This window comes from Larus michahellis, chromosome 1, assembly GCF_964199755.1.
Source record: "Larus michahellis chromosome 1, bLarMic1.1, whole genome shotgun sequence".
NCBI classification, from domain to species: domain Eukaryota; kingdom Metazoa; phylum Chordata; class Aves; order Charadriiformes; family Laridae; genus Larus; species Larus michahellis.
The window spans coordinates 202,868,180-202,887,988 of record NC_133896.1 but is presented as its reverse complement, the minus strand read 5'-3'; the positions used below and the strand labels follow the sequence as shown (position 1 = coordinate 202,887,988).

Genomic DNA, 19,809 nt, shown 5'->3' with positions numbered 1-19,809 from the left:
TCCAGCCTACTGGGAAGTGAACTGAATGTGCATAAACACGTATGAAATAACTGGTGGGTTCATGAAAGAAGAGGTTTTTGTATGATTATGTACACTGTGATGTTTCATCTCAGTAGTACCCTTTTACAAATATTCCTGAATTAAGTTGAGATATTTTACTATCCTAAAACAACACGTGGGTTGGACAGAAACAGAGGCAGTCTTCCTTTTCTCAGGTTTTACTACCTTAAGTCAGAGGTTCTCACACCTTCTGCTTACTAGCTTGTGGTACAAAAATTCCTGATCTGGGTTAAAGCTTGGCTTGCTCCCTATATGACAGCATTAAAGCAATGGCCATAGCAATGAAAATGATCTCCGCTTTTGAACCAGCCAAGAATCCCTGTCTACAGTAGTTGTTAAAAAACATACGTGGCTATGTTTTGCCTAGCCAGACAAGAAAAAATTCCTTCTTTTGAACTATTGCTTATGATTCCTCCCCTCTTCCCTTTTCATGTTTTGTGCTTTTCATACAGCACAGTCATTTAGCTCCTACCATCCAAAACCAATTCATCTGGCTGGTGCTTCTCAGACAAGCAAGCATTCCCACTTCCAATAAAAGAAACACAATTTTGACTACAAAGACTCATTCCTAGCTTACCAGGTATTTGCACTTATATTATAGGGACCATACATCAGACCCAATTTTCACACAACTCCTTTAGTCACCTGTACTAATACCACAGTGAGTGACAGGTAGAATATGATCCTGGAATGGTGTTTTTAGAAATGCAGGAGAGAAAATAGCAACAAAGATCCTTCAACCTCCTCCCATCAAGCTCTTCTGCTAATATTCGCAATTTAGATCAAGATTAAATTCCAACTACAGCTCACTAAACCCACTAATAAAGTAACTGATCTAAGACAGACAATTGTGAAATATGTATGAAGAACTCTTGCTGCAAACAGAAACTGTAAAAGACAGTATATGATAGTGTAGCCTCTGGTTTTACAGATGATTTTTTGCAAGGGCTTAAAAGGAGCTGACAGTTCAAGAAAGAAGAGATTCAGGAGATACGATCTTATTGAGGCTGGATCATCTTCAGTATATTCACAAATAGCCAGGTACATATACAGGAGGGACATTGTGTCTGCTAACGTAATCCCACGGTAAGTAAATGGGTAAAATGACACTAGTGAAATCTATTGATGTTCCCTGTAAAAGACTTAACAGCATTTGTTGCGATGCTGTCATGTGAAATCATAAGATGACAGGCTCAGAAGACAGAGCTTATTGAAACTGAAATCAACATTAATTTTATTTACTGAAACTAACAATCAACTTTATAATATTATGGAATCTGGATGTGCTTTCCCCCCCCCAAAAGGGGTTTGTCTCTTGTCTGTTGCAATTCCGTTCTCAAAGTGCTGTTGCCGTTTCTGTTCGTTTTAGTGACTTGATGCTGTCATTTTATTCCATGTTCAAGGCTGGTGGCTCACTGCCATATATTCAAAATTCCTAATATGCATGCATGGATTAACTGCTAATCTGAAGTGGCCTAGATAATAGCTTTTCATAGGACCATTTATGAATATGGAGAAAAGGACATAAGAACTAACATAGGGGAAACCTTGCATTAGCACATAGGAAGTTCATGGGAGGATCCTGACGTACACATCCCACAGGGAAAGAAGTAACACTCATCTCAGGAAAAAATTGTTATAATAACATTCTTTATTCAAAACCGAACAAAAATCATTATCACCCCTACTAAAAAAAAAAGGGAAAAAAGAAAAAGAAAAAAAGAAAGACTTCTCCATCTTCCAAGGTTTCCCACAAATAACACTATTTTTCTCTCATGTGCTTCCTGCATCCCCACCATCCTTCCTCACCGATTAACAGAGAATTTAAGATTGTAGGTAATCAGTATCTTATGGCTGCTGCTTGTGAAGTTGGTGAAGCTGCTAGACAGGCTAACAAACAGGATAGAGGGGATTTCTTATCTCTACCTCCATTTCCCTCCACTGATAAAAAATACACACTATTAGTACAATGCATCAGAGCAGGCTGTCCTGGGCAATCAAGAAGAGGCCCACACTATCCCATATTATGTCAAGCAACACTGGGCACTGGTACAGAACTATGACAATAAGCCATCGTGTATCCTGAAATCAGCAATTTTGATTTAAACTGTCTCTGATGAGAGCAACAGCCTGAGTCAGCCTGCACAGCACGTAAACAGGAGCAGCTCCAGACTCAGGGACAATGCATCTGAAGACTGGGAGTGAAGCAATACTCCTCATGATCCGAGTTACTGAACAAGCTGACAAGGTGCTTTTGTGTAAGTAACCCAGTCCGCAAGTGTAGTAACAATGTTATTTTAGGGTTATTTTTAATTGAGAATATTATATAATGTTAAAATAACTCTACAAGTATATTTTGGGTTTGTATTTTGCAAGCCCACCACAAGACTACCATTCCAGTTTACCAGCCTCTTGGACTACATTTCGTAATTTTTCTTCCTCTAATCTGGAATACTAAAATTCCTAGTAGAGGTAGCATTAAATCTAGAAGCTGGATAGGGTTCTAGAACCTTGCCACAAATAAGCGACCTACCAGTTGCATGTGTTACATAAAACTGGTCTGAGATGGGAACTTTCAGAAATGTTTTTGTACCAGTGACCGCTTCCTGGTAGGAGGAAGAAAGCTAAGCTCAATCATGACAGAACATCAAATAGCAAAGGCAACTCCAGGAAGAGCATCAAAACCAACCTACATGACTTAAACGATTCCATACATCTCAAGTAAACATTGTTTTAGAATTAACGAGTCTAAAACACGGATTAAAAAAAAAGGATTCACAAGTATGATTTGATCTCTAAAACAGATTAAAATATTTTTGGTATTAACAAGCATTTTGTTTTGGTTTTATGTTTTAATAGAGGCAGTTTGGCAAGTTACTCTGACAGAAGACCCTGTGCATGGCTGGTTCCTGCAGGTGATGGCATGGCAGCTTAGTGGAGTGGTGGGGACAGGACTGGACAACCCTGGCCTGCAAGACGCCAGGTAGATTGCTGTGCTTAAGGCTAGTACTACATGCATCTGTTCTGTTCTATGTAAAGAATGCTTATGGTTTATATTGAGTAAGTCTAAAACCGCTAGAGAGGACAGGAAACTGCCAGGTATTAATAGATCAGAAGAGAGAAACCATTAGGAAGGTGCCTCTGTTTAGAGGATGAATGTTGTTTACCTAACAATGCATAAAGCAAACATTTTGTGACATTTAATTTGCTGATATACAACCAAACTGACAAGATGAAAGACTCTGGTGGAGGATCCACAATTGCACATTCATGTCAAATCGGCCTTAAGAGACATAAGTTTCTGCCAAGTAACTAACCAACCAGTAGACATAAGATAACACTTCTCATTGCACACTGATAGCTTATGATCTTGGTTTCTTATTTCTATTTCATTATTAGGCATTGCAGCACTGCCTAAAAGATCCAGTAACGGAGCAGGGGCCTACCATGTCAGGGATCATACAAAAACAGAATAAAGACAGAGCCTAGAATATAAAGAGCTAAAAAGTTGTATTTAGTTTACCTTCACTTCTTGAAGTTTTCATGTTTTCTTAAATTCAAATCTTTGTAACCCTAATCTGTAATTTTTATTTCATTTTATACAATTCACTTTTTATTTAGCTGGGATTCATGTATACTATTCCAAAAGCATCTAAAATCTGTCTCGATTACACAAGTCAGATGTCGAACTGTTACTTGACTGCTTTGTCAAGTCAACTTTGTACGCACAGTATTTTGTGGACAGAAGCAATTTTACTTCACTCAGGACCTAAGTCAGCTTAAAGCAAACTAGCACCAGTGACATTTACACTTGAGTCTTTGCTATGAATTCGGGGTCGGGGTAAGCGCTCATCAACAGAAAGTGAGTTTCTGTTGGCATCGGATTATCAGATAAACTTTTTCAATACTTTCTTTTCCTGACACTCAGACAGTCCTGAAATATGGGTACAGCAATGTTTGCAAAGCACTGGGACAAATCGTGGAAAAAATGAAGTACAGAGCTACTGTTGCAATGATTTGTCATCTTTCACCTGATCACCTATAATACGATAGTCAATATCCATTTCTTTCCATCCATCCTCAAGTTTTAGATAAATTTTCCTTTTCTTATCATGACAATAAAGAGAGAGACGAGTCATAGTTGCAGCAATCTTAACCTGGTTTGTTATAAAACATTTCCAGAGTCATGTGCAACGTAAGCCTTCCCTTCATATTCATATCACTTTAACTACCTACCTTCTGCATTAAGATGCATGGTTTCCAGAGGTCCAATAAATGCGTATCGCATTCCCAATCCATCAGACATCACAAGGTCTAGATCAGTAGGAGATATTACTCCTTCCTAAGTAGCAAAAGTAGAACAGGATGGAAGATTTGTGAATGTTTGGGTTTAATGCAAAATTGCCTGCTTTTTATACATAGTTAAAAAATTAAAGAAGTCATAAAAATTAAGGCTAGAAACAGCAGTCAGCTTGCAAACAGAAACGCAACTGTTTGCCAGAAATGTCCATCTATTATGCAAGCCTTCCTATGATTCAGTATAAACACTCATTCACATATCCAATCTTGCAGTACTTCATAATCCAAATACACTTTGACACTTTTTGACAGTATCTTATTTTTAAATTTATAAACTAATACATTTTTATAAATTAATACTTTTTCATACAGTATGTACTCTTTGTACACACTAGTTTGCCCGATACTTATTACTTACAATAATTCATGTACTAAAATGAAACTGAGCCATTCATGTTAACCAATATACTATTTCCTCAGAAACTGAGAATCGAAGGACACAGAGCAAACATGACACTCTTAATAGCACACGACCAAAAGAGTTTATATCAAATCCAAGTATTACACCAGTCCTTTTAAATACAGGAGTTTTGTCTAAATCTTACACCTCCCTTCATATTCTCTTAGTTCTGGATTTTTGGGCAGAGTCACAACTGTCGGAACAGGGGTGCACCAGTGGATACTACTCCTGAGGCCAAAAAAGCCTGGGACCAAACACGTAGGCAATGCAGCTGCCACTCCCTCCCACAAAATTCACTGAACATTCAGCCTACCCAGCCTCAACCTGCCCAGGCTCTCAAGTTCACTGCCAGCCTCACGTCTCAGAGCTGGCAGGATACAGAGCATGCAAAACGAAGCTCTTTTCCTGTTAAAAAGTTGAGCACTGCTGTTCCACCCACATGGTAGCACTTACAAGAAAGCCAACGCCCCCATCAGGTTAGGGCAAGCACACGAAGGCTTGTAAGAAAAAATAAATGTTACAGTTCATTACCTTAAGAGATTTACTTGAGAAGAATAATATTTATTATATGAGGTTGTTTTTCACCTACTAGAATGACAGGAATTAACTAAGACCTGTTCTAACTGCTTCCATCAGATAAAGCTTGGTTTCAAGAACTTGTCTTTATTCCCAGAAACATAAAAACATTTCCTTCTGTTCAAGAAGGTGAAAGACATGCTGAATTGCTTCTAATTTGTCTTCTCACCCTACCTTAAGGTGCCTTCCTGAATCAGTGCACCTCTTTCTCCACAAGCCCCTCTGAGCTGCAGAATACAAGTAGGTATACTCATCTGCTTGGCCAAAGACACATCTTTTTCTGTTAAATTTCCATCTCGCAGGTGGATGCTCTTTTGTATCACACAGTGATCGGCTCGAGTTACGGGCATGCAGGACAGCTCTCCTTACCTGTTCTAGACACTGACATTTGAGCTAGACATCTAGACTCTTTATAATCATTAGGGAGAAAAAGGAAATCAGCATCTTTCAGGAACAGGTTGCCCAGAGAAGCTGTGGATGCCCGTTCCCTGGAAGTGTTCAAGGCCAGGCTGGATGGGGCTTGGAGCAACCTGGTAAAGTGGAAGGTATCCCTTCCCATGGCAGGGTGGTTGGAACTAGATGATCTTTTAAGATCCCTTCCAACCCAAACCGTTCTATGATCCTAAAGCAGGCATCTAGAATAGGTAAGATGAGTTGTGTCCTAAAAGGGCCTAATTCTCCTCACCAACTGGAAGATGAGCAAGGAGCTTGGATGTCAATGCCTACATTGTAGAAATCCCACCTTAAGTGAGCTGAATCTCACCCACGCTATTCTGCTGTGTTCATCAACTACATCATCTACTGTTACTTTAAAAGAAAGTTATAAGCCAAGGAGCAACATAACTTCTACAGCTGGCTACAGACATGAAGTTTCATCATCTCAGGATTAAATAGAGCCTTTTATAAGACTCAACCTTGAGTCTTGATCTGTTAGTAGGCATTGCTCCTAACAAAAATAAGCCTGGCTGAATCCCTGTTGCAGGTGGCTTTTGAACTCTATCTTAAAAAGGAAACAATAATGTAACTATTGAGATCTACCCACCATATATGGAACATGCAGCTCTGGTAACAATTTAATTAGACATAAAATGGCAGGGATAAGGAGGTATTATTTTCTTCAACATAAAGATAAGGCATAAGCATGGTAAAGTAACTAATCTAGAGTCAGACAGGAAGGTCTGCATAAAGACAGGACTAAACGAAAACCTCAGACAGCATTCAGATTACAGACCAGCATCAGTGTAACTAACACAGGCACCATACGTTCTGTGAAAGTTTTTTCCCCTGACATGGCAACACAACTTCTCTGAATGTCATCAGCAAAGTCAACAAAAGCACTCTTCTGTTGGGAGTGCTTCATCCAAACAATGAGCTGTGCTGGTAAAGCTGTGCTTGATGAGTGATTTTTTTTTTCCTGGTTGACATGGATTTGTGGACAAAAGATTAACCACAAGTTCCAGAGAAGCATTTGAACCACAGCAGCAGTTAAAAGCTGTAAACATAGCATTAAAGAGTTAACAGGCTCTTGAAACACTTCAGAATCATTGCAAATTGATTTTCAAATTAAAAAATGGATTTATTTCTTTTGCTACCATAGTCCTCAGCTTTGGTACTGAAATTTGAAAACCAGGTGCCCTCTCAATCATGAGATGAGTTCTTTGCTCTTGGCCTTTTGCCTATAGCTGTAATTTTATGGTTACAGCTGCTAAAAGGCAAAAATTCCTGCTGCCACAGGAAAACATGACAGATCCCTCCATTTGAGGGATATGTTATTCTATACATGTGAGCTCAGTTTCTCCTTGTCACATAGCCCCTCTTAAATAAATGCTTTTTAGTTTTTCTCTTCAGAAATTAAAAACACATAAATAAGAAACAAATTAGACCATCCTCCCCTAGGGAATAACCCTACTCCCACTTATGTTAAGGAGATCATAAGTTGGTGGAATGATTCAGCAGGGTGGGTGCAAGGTCATCAAGGTGTCCTCCACAAGGATGGTTGCTTATGCTAAGAAGTAAACAAGAAAGAGTTCCAACCCAGTTTCATTAAGCCTAGGTGTGAAACAATCTTCCCAGGGGGATTTTTCATCCACTTCATCCTGGGTAACCTTCCTGTAAGCCTTCCCTTCGAGCACTTGTCAGAAGGAAGAGGAAGTGTGTTAGACTTAACCAGAAGCTTTCACAGAATTAAGATCTTAATTTAAAATAAATTCCATCAAAATCCTCAGTGACCCCAATGGCCAGTCAAATGTCAAGATCTAGACGAGCTCAGAATCCTCCAGACTTCTTATGGCACCATTTATATACCACAATCTCATCTTCCTGGGGATTTTAATCTCCTGTGATGCTACAGTATTGTCCTAATGCTCCTTTGGTATTTCATTAGTGCTTCTTGCTATGCAGGGACCCTTTTCTCCTTTCCAAAAACCTGTGGTGGTTCTGCAGTCTCCACCTTTAGGCCCCGAGCCAACCTGCTTGGTTTTAATCAACAGTCTTTACATCTGTGAGTCACACCCACATCACAACTTCTGTCACCGAATTGGTTTGTAATCATATTAAGTGTGACATGGAAAAAAAAAAACAATCTCCCTTTTTCTCATATTACCAATTCATCATGTTCTTCTACTCACTCCAGTCTGTCTACAGAGTTATTTTGGACTCTACTCCAGCCCAGACCACATACTTTCTGTCTCCAAATTTCCCACTTCATCCTCTGTATCTCCTAAATCCGGTATTTTTTTTGATTGCTACTAATATATGCATTCTGTCTCAGCAGCACTTGTTACACCCTTCTCTTCACTATCACTTCAATCAAGTCCCTTCCATCCACGCCCTGATGACATCTTTTTCCAGTCCTGTCATTTTGAGCATATGACTTTTCTCCTAGATCCCTCTACCAGCTCCATCTCTTTGCATTTCATCATGTTTGAGAAACTTGTTGTCCTACACACTTCACACCTCCTCGCTTTGCTGGCCTTTATCTTCCTTCTTCCATGGCACCCTCACTCACCTCACCCTGTAAGAAACACTTAGTATCAACACTATTTTTCTCCCTGGCCTTTTAACCTTCCTTTTATGATACCCCTCTTTTATGGGGCACTGTAACTAGATGTTTAACCCTCTACCTTACCTTTGATCTTTTGGAAAGATCCTCTGGATAACTCTATAATACAATTATTAATAATAAGGTATTTGGAATTACAAAAGTCTTGCCAGCATTTAAGGACTGCCAAGCTAGTCACCTGAGAAGGGACAGCTACATAAATTAGGGACTGAAGCCAATGCACCTGATTGCTGTGAAAACAAACTAAAGTGGACACAAGCCAAACCATGACTGTTTATTTTCCAAGATTAACAAAAATGGCAGGACTGCCATTCTTCTTGTCTTTTACAATTACTATAATGTAGAAGACGACCCACTTTTAAAGAAAAAAAATATACATTAAGACAGTATCAAAAGCTTATACACAGGAAAATACAGACTCTTAAGACACTTATAATACAATCCATCACAAAAAATAGTTTTATCAAGTTCTTAAAAGCAGCTGAAACTCCTAAATTAGATCAGGGATGAAAAACTGCCATGTTCTCCTTACTAACTCTGCTGCTGTATTTCATGACCTCCTTGCAAATTCCATGTGATGCTTAGAAAAATATTTCACCAAGATAAGCTTCCACTCAGCAATCCACGGTAAACGGATAGTCCTAGATATTCAGAGTAAAGTTTGAGACTTGTGATCTAAAGCGTTAGTTAAAGTGTTTGGTTGTTATTTTCTGGATGAAGTCAACCAAAACTTTACCTTCAGAACATGACCAAGTCAAGCTATTTAACCAACACTCTTTTGCAACATAATTCCAAGCTACTATAGAATGTATTGGTACTGGTAAAAGTACAAAAGTAATAGTGTCAGCAGTGCACAGGGTGCTTCCCAGACAACTAAAGGCAGTAAGTCTCTGCTCCAAGGGTTATGAATGGAATCAGATATACCAGTGACCACTGTCAATGGAGACACGAGAAAGTAAATAAACGGTAACAGGGAATAACAGAAAAAGCTGTTGGAGATATTTTTCCTGTTACTGGCTACAGATTATTCTAATGGTTCCAAACTTTTAACATCAAAATTTAGGGTTGAAAAGACAGGAATAAGGATCTTCAACCTCAGCATCTCACAGTACAATCTTTTACTTGCATCATGATCAGCTTCGCAACACTTCTACCAGAGACCTAAGAATTAAAAACATAAATAAGACACCTACAAGAACGTCAGTCACACACACTCTATGAGGTCCTACAGAAAGTTCTCAGACACACGACCTTAAAGAGACAGACAGGAGTGTTCCCTGTATCTGCTTTTTCATGGACTAAATGTGGAGCATGGGGAGACAGAGATAACGTGATGCAAAATGTTTCTGCCACAAACACCTCCACTGCCCAAGCGCTCACGACTTGCAAGTGAAAACAATGTTCAAAAAGAAATCTTGCCACACAAAGACTAACTTGGATCCAAAATGAAACACCTCATTGTAACACTCTTCCCTCAAAGAGGACCCCTTGCTTCAATTCCTTCTTTTAGACTTATAAATGAATCTACGGTCTTTGCTTCTAACTTCTTGTAAAGTTCAAACGTCTACATCCTTAAATCCACGTTCCTAATTATCCACATGGCCAAAGTTCTCAGCACCCAACTGTATGTCTCCAAACGAGTTTTCATTCTGCTACTTTCCTACAAATCGGTATCTTAATCTTCAGGTCTCCAAATCTGTTACTATCTTAACTCTGTACTTCCCGCTCCCACGTTTGGCCCAGTCCTTCATTCACAGCACCCATTTAGTGCCCAGCTTATAAATCTCAGCCCCGTCGTGTATGCTCCTGGGGATACCAGCATCTTTGGCAAAGACAAACTGTATCCCAATACCCAGGTTTCTCATTACTACTTTCATCACTTTGCTCTGAATTATGATGCTCCTCTGCTCCAGCATCCATGCCCACATGCAGTTTGAGCACCATGTGGAGTCTGAGCCTGAACCCAAGCTGCTGGCAGGCCCTTACTTCAGATTTCTGGCTGTGTTATAGCCTCTCCTACTCTTGGACCCACATGGCAGAAGTTGGGTCCAAGCATCACCCAGCAAGCTACCATATTTACCACATTGCTTTCTATACAGCCCCATGTTCGTGCTCTGTATCAGAGCCCTTCTCCCATCGTATCACCCCTGTCCCCACCACAGCTCTGCTAAAGAAAAGAGAGAGACTGGCAGGTCGTCAGCTGCCGAGCTACACTTGGGAACTAAAACTTATCCTGCAAGCTGCTCAGACATTTGTGATAAAGTTTTCCAGATAAATGTTGTTAGTACAGCTGTACCTGCATGTCTGTCCTACCACCAATGCCTTTTTTAACGGTACATAAATACTTCTATCGGGGAAGTTCCCACTAGTTTCTTGAATGAAATAAGCTCAACTGATGGGAAAAATAACGAAACCAAACAAAAACAACCCCCCAAAAAAAACCAAAACAGAAATGATGAGACTGTTTTGGTCCATGCAAGTGTGTTTGAATTCGAACTTTGATAAAAGTATATGTGGACATGTGTAAGATTACTCTCCTGACTTTAGTATAAATATTTTTGAGGTGAGATGAGAACTTTTAAGCCTGCATCTCAGCAAAATCCTCAAAAAAACCCAGATAGTTGTTTACATGAAGGGGCTGATTTAAGATCATTTCAAGTTGCTTCAAAACACTTGGAGACTGCTGCTATGTTTCTCTCCTGGTTCATACATAGCATTTATATCTGTAATACCTATGTCTTTGCTATGTGGCAAAGCACTGATACACTGCAGTGCACGTACAACAGTCCTCCAGCAATGACGCAGATTTTTCTCAAGCATTCACCATGTTGAAACTAAAGAAAACTTGTAACAGAAATAGGAGCACTGATGAGTTTTATGACATATAACTGCAGACATACAAAGATACTTGTTCAGACCTTTACAACCACTAATAAAAGCTTGAAATTATATTTTATGGCTCTGTCTCATTGTTCTTTTACAATAGTCAAAAGCAATATACAACTATTAGCAAAATACCACAGTGTTTGTGGTATTCATAAGAATGTCTGTGTTCTGCATCCAAGCTGACTTGGATTGCCTCATCCAATTTACATATCTAACCACAAAAGGATTAATAGGGTGGTCATTTTGGACAAGAATGCTTTATTAATATGTCCCTCCTACTAATTTTTGTAGTTTATCTTCCACTCCCAGTGCTTCTTACAGTAAGGAACATTTGTTAGCAGAAGGAATCAATGCAAGTAAAACTTGTTTTTTAGGATCCTCTCAAAGACTGAGAATTGGGGAGGCTGACGTTTTCAACAATAAGGACTGAAAAGTGACTTAACAATCAGAAGCAAGAAGTATTTTTCCCCAGTTTGAAAGTGTAAACACAAAAAGAACGTGACTTGCAATAAAAACGACTAAGCTGGCAACACAACAGTAGAAAGAGAGAGACTGCCCCAGGCCTGCAGCTCTCACCTATCTGCAGTGATTCTCCTCCCATCAAAGGCAGTGTGTAGCCTGAAGTCACACAGCTGAAACTATACACCTTTGATAGCTCTATTTTGTCCAGGCTTCTGGAATGGAAATACAGCCATCAAAGTTGTTACAATTTAAATGTGTATTTGCCTGAAAAGCAATAAAATTATACAAAAACAGAATAACTTGGAAACTTTGATGATGCACAACAAGAGCAACTTTTATTATCTCTCAGTGCTTCAAGCACTATTTTGTTAGTATTCACATACCACCACACACACATAAAGCGTCCATACAGTTCATAAATCAATACCTCTTTCCCAATAGTATCCCATGAAGTGTTCTTATATGCTCTCTGTAACTGAAGATCAAATACAGAGAGATACTTTCAATGATACACGCTGCCTCAGGTCCCAGCAGCCCAGTCTTTGAGACTTCGACAGCTGAAGGCTGCTTCTGCATGGTTTTCCTCTAACATGAGTGTGTCTAAATGTTCCCTGAACCCATTCATATGGATTCCTAACGGTACTGCTTTACTTATTATTCACCACCTCCTTTATATTGTCGTATTGTGTTGCTAGTAGAAGCTAATTAGAGATAAGCAAAATCAGTTCATCAACTACGTTTAGATACTGTTTTGGAAAACTAGTTGCTTTGTTTATGATATGTTAATATTACCTTAATTTTAAGATCTTTACCTATATTTGTGTGCATGGTTGTTTTCAACAGCTTGAAAAACCAAAACACTCTCCATGACAAAAAAGTAAGCCCTACTCAAGCCCAACTGAATCTCTTCTCAACACAATAGCAATAGACTCATAATTCAGCTCTTCCTGATGAAAGATCAGTCTTTGCAGCAAGGAACAGGTAACTGTGGGAAAAGCTGAAGGGGCACAAATAAATGATTCTCAGCTAGAAGTCTGAATGGGCAGGGGCAGAAGGAGGAGAAATTTGTCTTTAACTACAAGTATCAAGTAACTGTTGAACTTATGAGTACAATTCCTGAAAGACCAAAGAGAAAACCATTTAAAATATTATTTTCATAACCACTGCAGAGTAGGCCAGCAACATTCAGAAAATAATAGGAAATTATGAGACAACTTAGAAAAAAGAAAAAACCAGTATTTTGATTTCTGTGCTTTTAAGGTTTTTCTTTCGATTGCCCTGAAAATGACAGTATTCTGAAAAGAAAGTGGGATAAAGGGTAGTTGTTATGATCATATCACTGTTTTTCTCAGTCTTTGCTATTTATAACTAACATAACTGCTTACTGTTTTTAATTTACATGTTAGTATGTATTTCATGTTCATAAGGGACAATTTAATAAAGAAAACAGAAATTTATAGAAAATTGAAATACACAATCTCGTTTGTCACATCTCCAAAACAGGCAGTCTGTGTGTATAGAAATTGGAAAAAAAATAATAAAATACATACACCCACAAGTCTCCAGGCTTCACTTATCACTGCATACTGGAGCCGATTCAGAACAAAGCCCTCAGTTTCTCTGTTTAGTTTGACAGGAGATTGACCAATCTTCTTCATCAGGGCATATGTTCTCTCTATAGTAGAAGGGTCTGTTTCTGGATGAGGAACAATTTCAACCAACGGCACAAAGTAAGGTGGATTCACCTCAAGAAGAAACACAAAAGAAAAATGTCAACTATCAACAGATTAACAGAACAAGTTAATACGAAGCATCCCTAGAGCCTGCTACTACTGTGGATATTTTCCAGTGAACACAGTAAGCCTGATCTTCAGACCCTGAAAGACTTCACCAATCCGATAAAAGCTGGTGTATTAATTCAAATTAAAAAAAATAATTAATCTTGCGTTAAATCTAACTCTGTTTAACCCCAGCAAAGTTCATGGAGCTACACTAAAGATAACAGCACTCAAACAGTACTAGAAGACTTTATACTGACATGAGTAACCAATGTTTTCTCAATATTCAAGGCTGTTTGTTGTTGTAAGACATATGGCTACCACCTGTCTTTCCAAATGAAGCAAGGCATTTCCTTTCAGATATTCAAGAACTTTATAACAAAATCATTGCTAAACATCAGCTGTAAGATGCAACACTTCATAGATAAGCTGCTACTGGCCCAAGCCTGTAAATATATGCTAAACACAGTAATAGGTATCACATAAAACATACTTTGAAAAAGCTGCAGAACAGGTTACCTTCAAACACTGTACCTACTTTAAAAAAAAATAAGTTACCTCTCCTTGACTCTTCCTAAATGTAATTTCTCTTCAAGTCAAGACCTTTGTGTAATGTATTTTTGAAGTAACAAAGAAAAAATTCTAAGGAACATCCTAGAAACAGCTAAAAGTTCTTCAGGTCATAGTGTTACAGGCAGTAACACTGCCTGCATACTCTTTCCAAAAGCAGCAGTCCTTCAGACGTATTCTTAACCTGTTAAACTCAGCCCCCCGTCCAGTTCCCAGGCAATAGAAGGAGCTAATTTATCAAAAGTTACTACCAGAAATAACACTGACATTTAAAGGATAGTAATTAAGCACTGATTCTTTCACCATCCTCCCTTATAGTCAATTGCTCTTAACTGTGCTCATGTAAATGCAAGTACAGGATTTAGTCGTGTAGCAATGTGCAGGCAGTCTTTCCTCTCTGTATGTTCTTTCTTTTCCATACTTACATGGTTCCTTTTACAGTAAGGTCTGACCAACATAACCCGTTGTAGGCTACGTCTGCTCTAACTACTGATGTAACACACTTACTTCATCCCCTTTAAAGTGCCCTGTGTTCCAACATAACCTTTCTCACATCAGTCTCTTTGGCAGTGTCGCTACCAATGCTGAGAACAGTGCGATGGACACCATTGCAGGTGTGGTGCCAGGCAATTTAGCAAGACCCAAACCCCTGCAAGCATCAATAAGTTCTCTGAAGACTTGTCTAACGCCTAAGTGTATCACAGGTTTCAATCAGGAAGAGGACAAGTTAATTGTTGAGAGAGACTGAGGCTATTATAAATTTATTCCAAGATTAGTGTTGACAGTCATCTTACTGAAATATTCTGTTTCATGAACTTGGCACAGGGAGTATACGGGTGTGTTCATGAGCACACTGAGGAGATGGAGGAAGACAATTTTTTAGGAGTGAGATAATAGATGTTGGTAAAAACTGAAAGTGGTAAAACATGGATTAAATTGGGGGTGGGGGAAGGGTTCTAAAAATGAGAAGGGGAATGCAAAGCCTTTTTTCCGGGAACAGACGAGTTCACCTTATTCACCCTAACAAAATGAAAGCTAAGAAAGGATATGACAAAGTAAACACAGAAAAAGAATTAAGATACACAAAAGCTGCCAACACACATCAAATTAATTTTAATGGACTGTTAATAAGATTGAAACAAAAATTAAGACACAAACAACTTCCAACAGGAGTAGTGGAGTTAAAAATCTAACAGATATAGGTTAGTAAATTTTTAAGGCGATTTGATTACCCGGTAAGGAACTTCACTCAATGGGAAACAGTTTTCTCTACTTCATTATTTCTAGCTGTGTGACCTAGCAGGTATACACAGCACATGAGAAATGAACCCCTCTGCAGAAAACCTCCACCGACACACTGCATGAAACTGCAGTGAACAGCTGTACCTACACGTATTGCGTGCATTTATATCACACAGCTGTGCTATGGGATTTCTTTTTTTTTTTCTAATTACTGAACCTATTGCTACGTTAAGCAAAGGGATGAGCTCCTGCCCTTTGGGCATTTCATTTCTCCCCAACACACTCACCTGTGCCAGAGGATTGACAACTTTAGCTTTTAATTTTTCTGGTATATCAAAACTTTTTGTTTTCATAGTGTCTTCCAGAGCTGCCTGCTTCCTGCAGCCACCATTCCCCATGTCCTACTGTCCCCATGTCCCCCTGCCCATGTTGTGTTCAAGCTGTTTGTAAGGCCATGGTTAAAACAAAATCCACCAGAAGCCAACAAAGCAAGCATGTTTCCTGATATAACAGATGCAGAAAGGCCCCTGGAAGACTACACTGGCTCGCAGCTTCTCCAGTACACTCCCCTTTGAGTGAAGCTGAGATTACCAAGAAAGTAGTCTCAGTTGGATGGCAAAGCCATTTCAGAACAATTAGACATTTTAAGGCACTCCAGTGTATTTGTTTTGGAAAATCCTTACAACAGCAACCTAGAAAATGTTTACGCAGGGACTAGGTACCTTTCCAGATCTGATAAAACCTGGTTTCAGAAGTGGCTCCCATAAAGACTGCAGCTCAGACTAAACAAGTCAACTGGTACAGACCAACTTGGGAAAACAGTAAGAAAGAGTAATGTAAAGACTGACAAACAGTCAGAGAACAGGCAGAAGCCCAGGAATTGCTTAAAAAAATATCACAGCTAGTTACCTAATACAGAAGTCTAGATGAGACATTATCTCTTCTCTTGCACTACAGAAAGTTACAACCCTAGAAACAGGAGATAAGGAACTACTGAATTTTAGACTGGAGAAAAGCTAAACCTAGACACGGGTTTGAAGTCTGACTTTTTTTTTTTCTTCTTTAATTAAAAGGAAATGAAAACTAATTATGAAGAAAGAAACCAATCCTTTTGTTCCTTTTGCTTCCCAATCACCCCAAGGCACAATGGTGGTAGTGGAAGGGCATCAGAAAAGGACTAACCAAATGCTTTGACAGTGCAGCATTAGGCTACAGGTAGCCGTACAGACATTACAGTAAAGTAGCGCTGTATTTTTTGCGTTCGTGCTGCCACTCTTGAGCATGCCCAGGGAACTGACATTTACTCTCTACCTTGAGGGATGCCCTGGACAGACAACATGTCGTTACCACATTGCAGACCTTTCTCCAGATACTGCAAACCTTCACAACAACAGTCCTCTGAACTGATCTGTTAAACACTAGACTAACAACTTCATTAGCTATTGAGTAGTGGAAAACAGAAGCAGTAAGAATCCCAGTGATCAAGACAAAATGCTCTTCCATACTGAGGAGAGCTGTGATAAACTGCTGTCTGGCAGCCCCACATAGACCTCTACAGAGGCTCCCAGGTGCCCTTCATCATTTCGAGGTTCTGCTGCCACCCCTAGTCATGCCATTTCTGCATCACTGCCCTGTCCCAGCTGGTCACACAGCATGCAAATTCAGCTCCAAGTACAATTTGTTCCATTTCATCCTCCTGCTTTTCCTCTTGGGGTATACTGCTTCTGCATCCTAACTGAAGAAACCAGGCTCAAAACCTTCCATCTTTTATTGATATTACCTGATAAGCATATGCAGCTCACTATTTGGATCCTTAGTGTTACCCAACAGCAGCTGAAAAAGGATACTAGGAAAGACTAATGATGCCACAAGAAGAAAGTAGGGAATTTTATAGGTTTGTCTTCAAAACAAAGAATTCATACATTTTGAGAGCCAGTAGTTTGAGTAATACACAACAACATGAGCACAACAGCTTACACAGCTTATCTTGAGCCAACAGTATGAAACATGCGTACATCCTCTCAATTTAGTAGATGCTGCTGCTCACAGATTGACCAAACTGAAGCTCTTCTGACAAAGTCAGGCCCCTGCACACTAACGATGGCACACAAGCACTCCAAATAGCCTTCTATATCTTCCAGTCTGCAGAGAAGAGTTTGGGGCAGTTTAGTTGAACACCTGTACTACTACTACTACTACAAAAACAAAACATGCCATCATACTTACAGGATGTGACACAATACACTGCTTAACATGCTTAAGGCCAGTGAACAATTTGCTGGGTAAGAGACAAGAGGTCGAGCTGCTCAAGATAACGTTGTCACCAACAACAAGATCTAACTGACTGAAAATCTTCTTTTTCAGCTCCAGGTTCTCCGGAGTACATTCCTGGAATAAAAAAAAAAATAATATCAGTATTAGAAGTCTTCTAGTTCAATAGTATTTATTCACATATTTCAGACTTCACTGATCCCACCTTGACACCTAGGAACTCGGCACAAACCACCTATTTTAATCAGCCTAGATATACCGGCGAGCCATAAAACAAAAATACCTTCCCACATATAAAGAAATGAAAAGCTCAAAAGTTTCTCTATAGCAGAAGATGGACTACCAAACACCACAGGAGACTTAACAATTTAACATAAACCAAATGATTCCGCTTTGTCTAAAATATAGACTTTTACTCCTGCACAGAGATAACGCAGTATGGAGGAGTAAGACCTGGCCTCCATTTTTTAAATAGGATCTCACATGATAGAAGTCAATATTGTCTCTCAGAGAAGATGGAAGTGAATAGGTGTATCTCAAAAGAAGACAAACTTACAATCTCCAGAACTACGGCAGGAGATTCCAAGGTACAGTTCTAGAACCTGCACTGAAACATCTCTCAGTGATCCTCACTCTTAAAGAGCTTAAATATCTCCATTCATGTCAACTCTGAGAAAGACTTCTGAAGTAGAATGCATGCTATAAGCTCAAAAGCTATTGAGCACGTTCAGCTCTGCAGTATTGTGTAAAATTTCACATGTATAAGCCAAGAGCCACAATGTACAGTCACTAGAATTTCAAAATTATCTCCAGGAGTTGCCTGAAGAGCATGCAGAAGTTCACCAGGCTGGGAACAACAAGGACATGAGAGAATAACTACAACAGATCCCACAATCAACAGGAAAGACTTCAGTCTATGGGAAGAAAACAGAGGGGCAAAGCCAGTTTGTTTTCTGGGTTTTTTGGAAGGGTTTAAAAGAAATACAAACAGGATCCCAAATTGACAAAACCTCAGCTTTCCCCTTGAAACACCCAGAAAATACCTGCTCTTTTCCAACTCCAACCTTCTCCCACCTGCCAGTACCTCATGCTGTCCTTCCTGTTATGCTGAACTGCACATGAGGACAGGGGAAAAGGCTGTACATTTAATGTAACCCAAAATTTACACTTAATACCTGCAGCTTCAGACAGACTCTGTGGCAGGAATGTCCAGGGCCAGAGTTTTTAACCGAGTAAATGGGTTAAAAGTAATTTGAAGTCTTAAAAAACAAGTTGCATGGAACAGTACTAGAAGTTCCATGATGCAGAAGAGATAAACGGGGTCATTTAAGAACTCCAGATAGAGCCCAAAGTAATAGATGGCCTTATCAAAACAAAATGATACTCTGCTTATAATTCCAGGATCCCTGCTTGTTGGTTAAGTTTAAATAGTTTCTTTTAGTAAAGCCAAAGATGAAGAGAACTATGCAGATACTGTTCAAGCTAATAAAAGAGTGTCTCTGAATGGGTTTATTGTGAACCTGAAACTCTAAGCCTCCTCTCACATCAGATGATAATCAAAAAGGCACACTCAAATCTGCTGGAAACTCAAACCTGCCATGGTTACGTAAGGTTTCTGAATGGGCTATTTGCTTGAAGTTTCTTGTATAGTGTCACAATTGTATTCAGGTTGTTGGACCACTGCAATAAAGTTTCTGTCCTCATCAAGCATGCAATTATTTTCCCAGAGACACCAATTCCCTGAAGAACAGGGGGAAAATTAAGCTCTAAACAATCCATTAAGCAGGAACCTCACTTGCTGTCAGTTATAGAGCCTGGAGAGGTCTGAAGCTATTCTGTTTGCCCTGAGAAAGAGAAGATCAAACAGTGAGCAGATCAGATAAGATATGGTTTTAAAGCTACCACAGTCTCTCTCAAAGAATCAGTGCAAGAAGGTTAGCGTACACCTCTACGCATTTTAAGTGACACTGTATACTTCTGTGCCTTTTTTGTAGAGAACAGTAAACAGTACACCTTTATTCCAAGGCCTGAGCACCTGAACAAGGTTGCTACTAATCTGACTTCCAATTTAAACTGTATTAGACGTCTTTTTTAACAGCCTGATCAGAACATGACAGTTGTTAATTTTTAAAACCCACCTGCTG

The 19,809-nt window shown here is 39.3% G+C and overlaps 1 protein-coding gene across 3 annotated transcripts in view; it reads right to left on the bottom strand.

Annotated features, from left to right (window-relative positions):
- CRYL1 (crystallin lambda 1) overlaps window positions 1–19,809 on the bottom strand; it is a 59,348-nt gene that overhangs the window by 14,484 nt on the left and 25,055 nt on the right. For all 3 annotated transcript variants that reach the window (XM_074569606.1, XM_074569588.1, XM_074569597.1), the window contains exons 4-6: window positions 17,621–17,782; window positions 13,355–13,549; window positions 4,297–4,402 (exon numbers count right to left, since the gene is read on the bottom strand). In XM_074569606.1, the coding sequence (XP_074425707.1) occupies window positions 4,297–4,402; window positions 13,355–13,549; window positions 17,621–17,782 (463 nt within the window). The remainder of the gene's footprint in view (window positions 1–4,296; window positions 4,403–13,354; window positions 13,550–17,620; window positions 17,783–19,809) is intronic.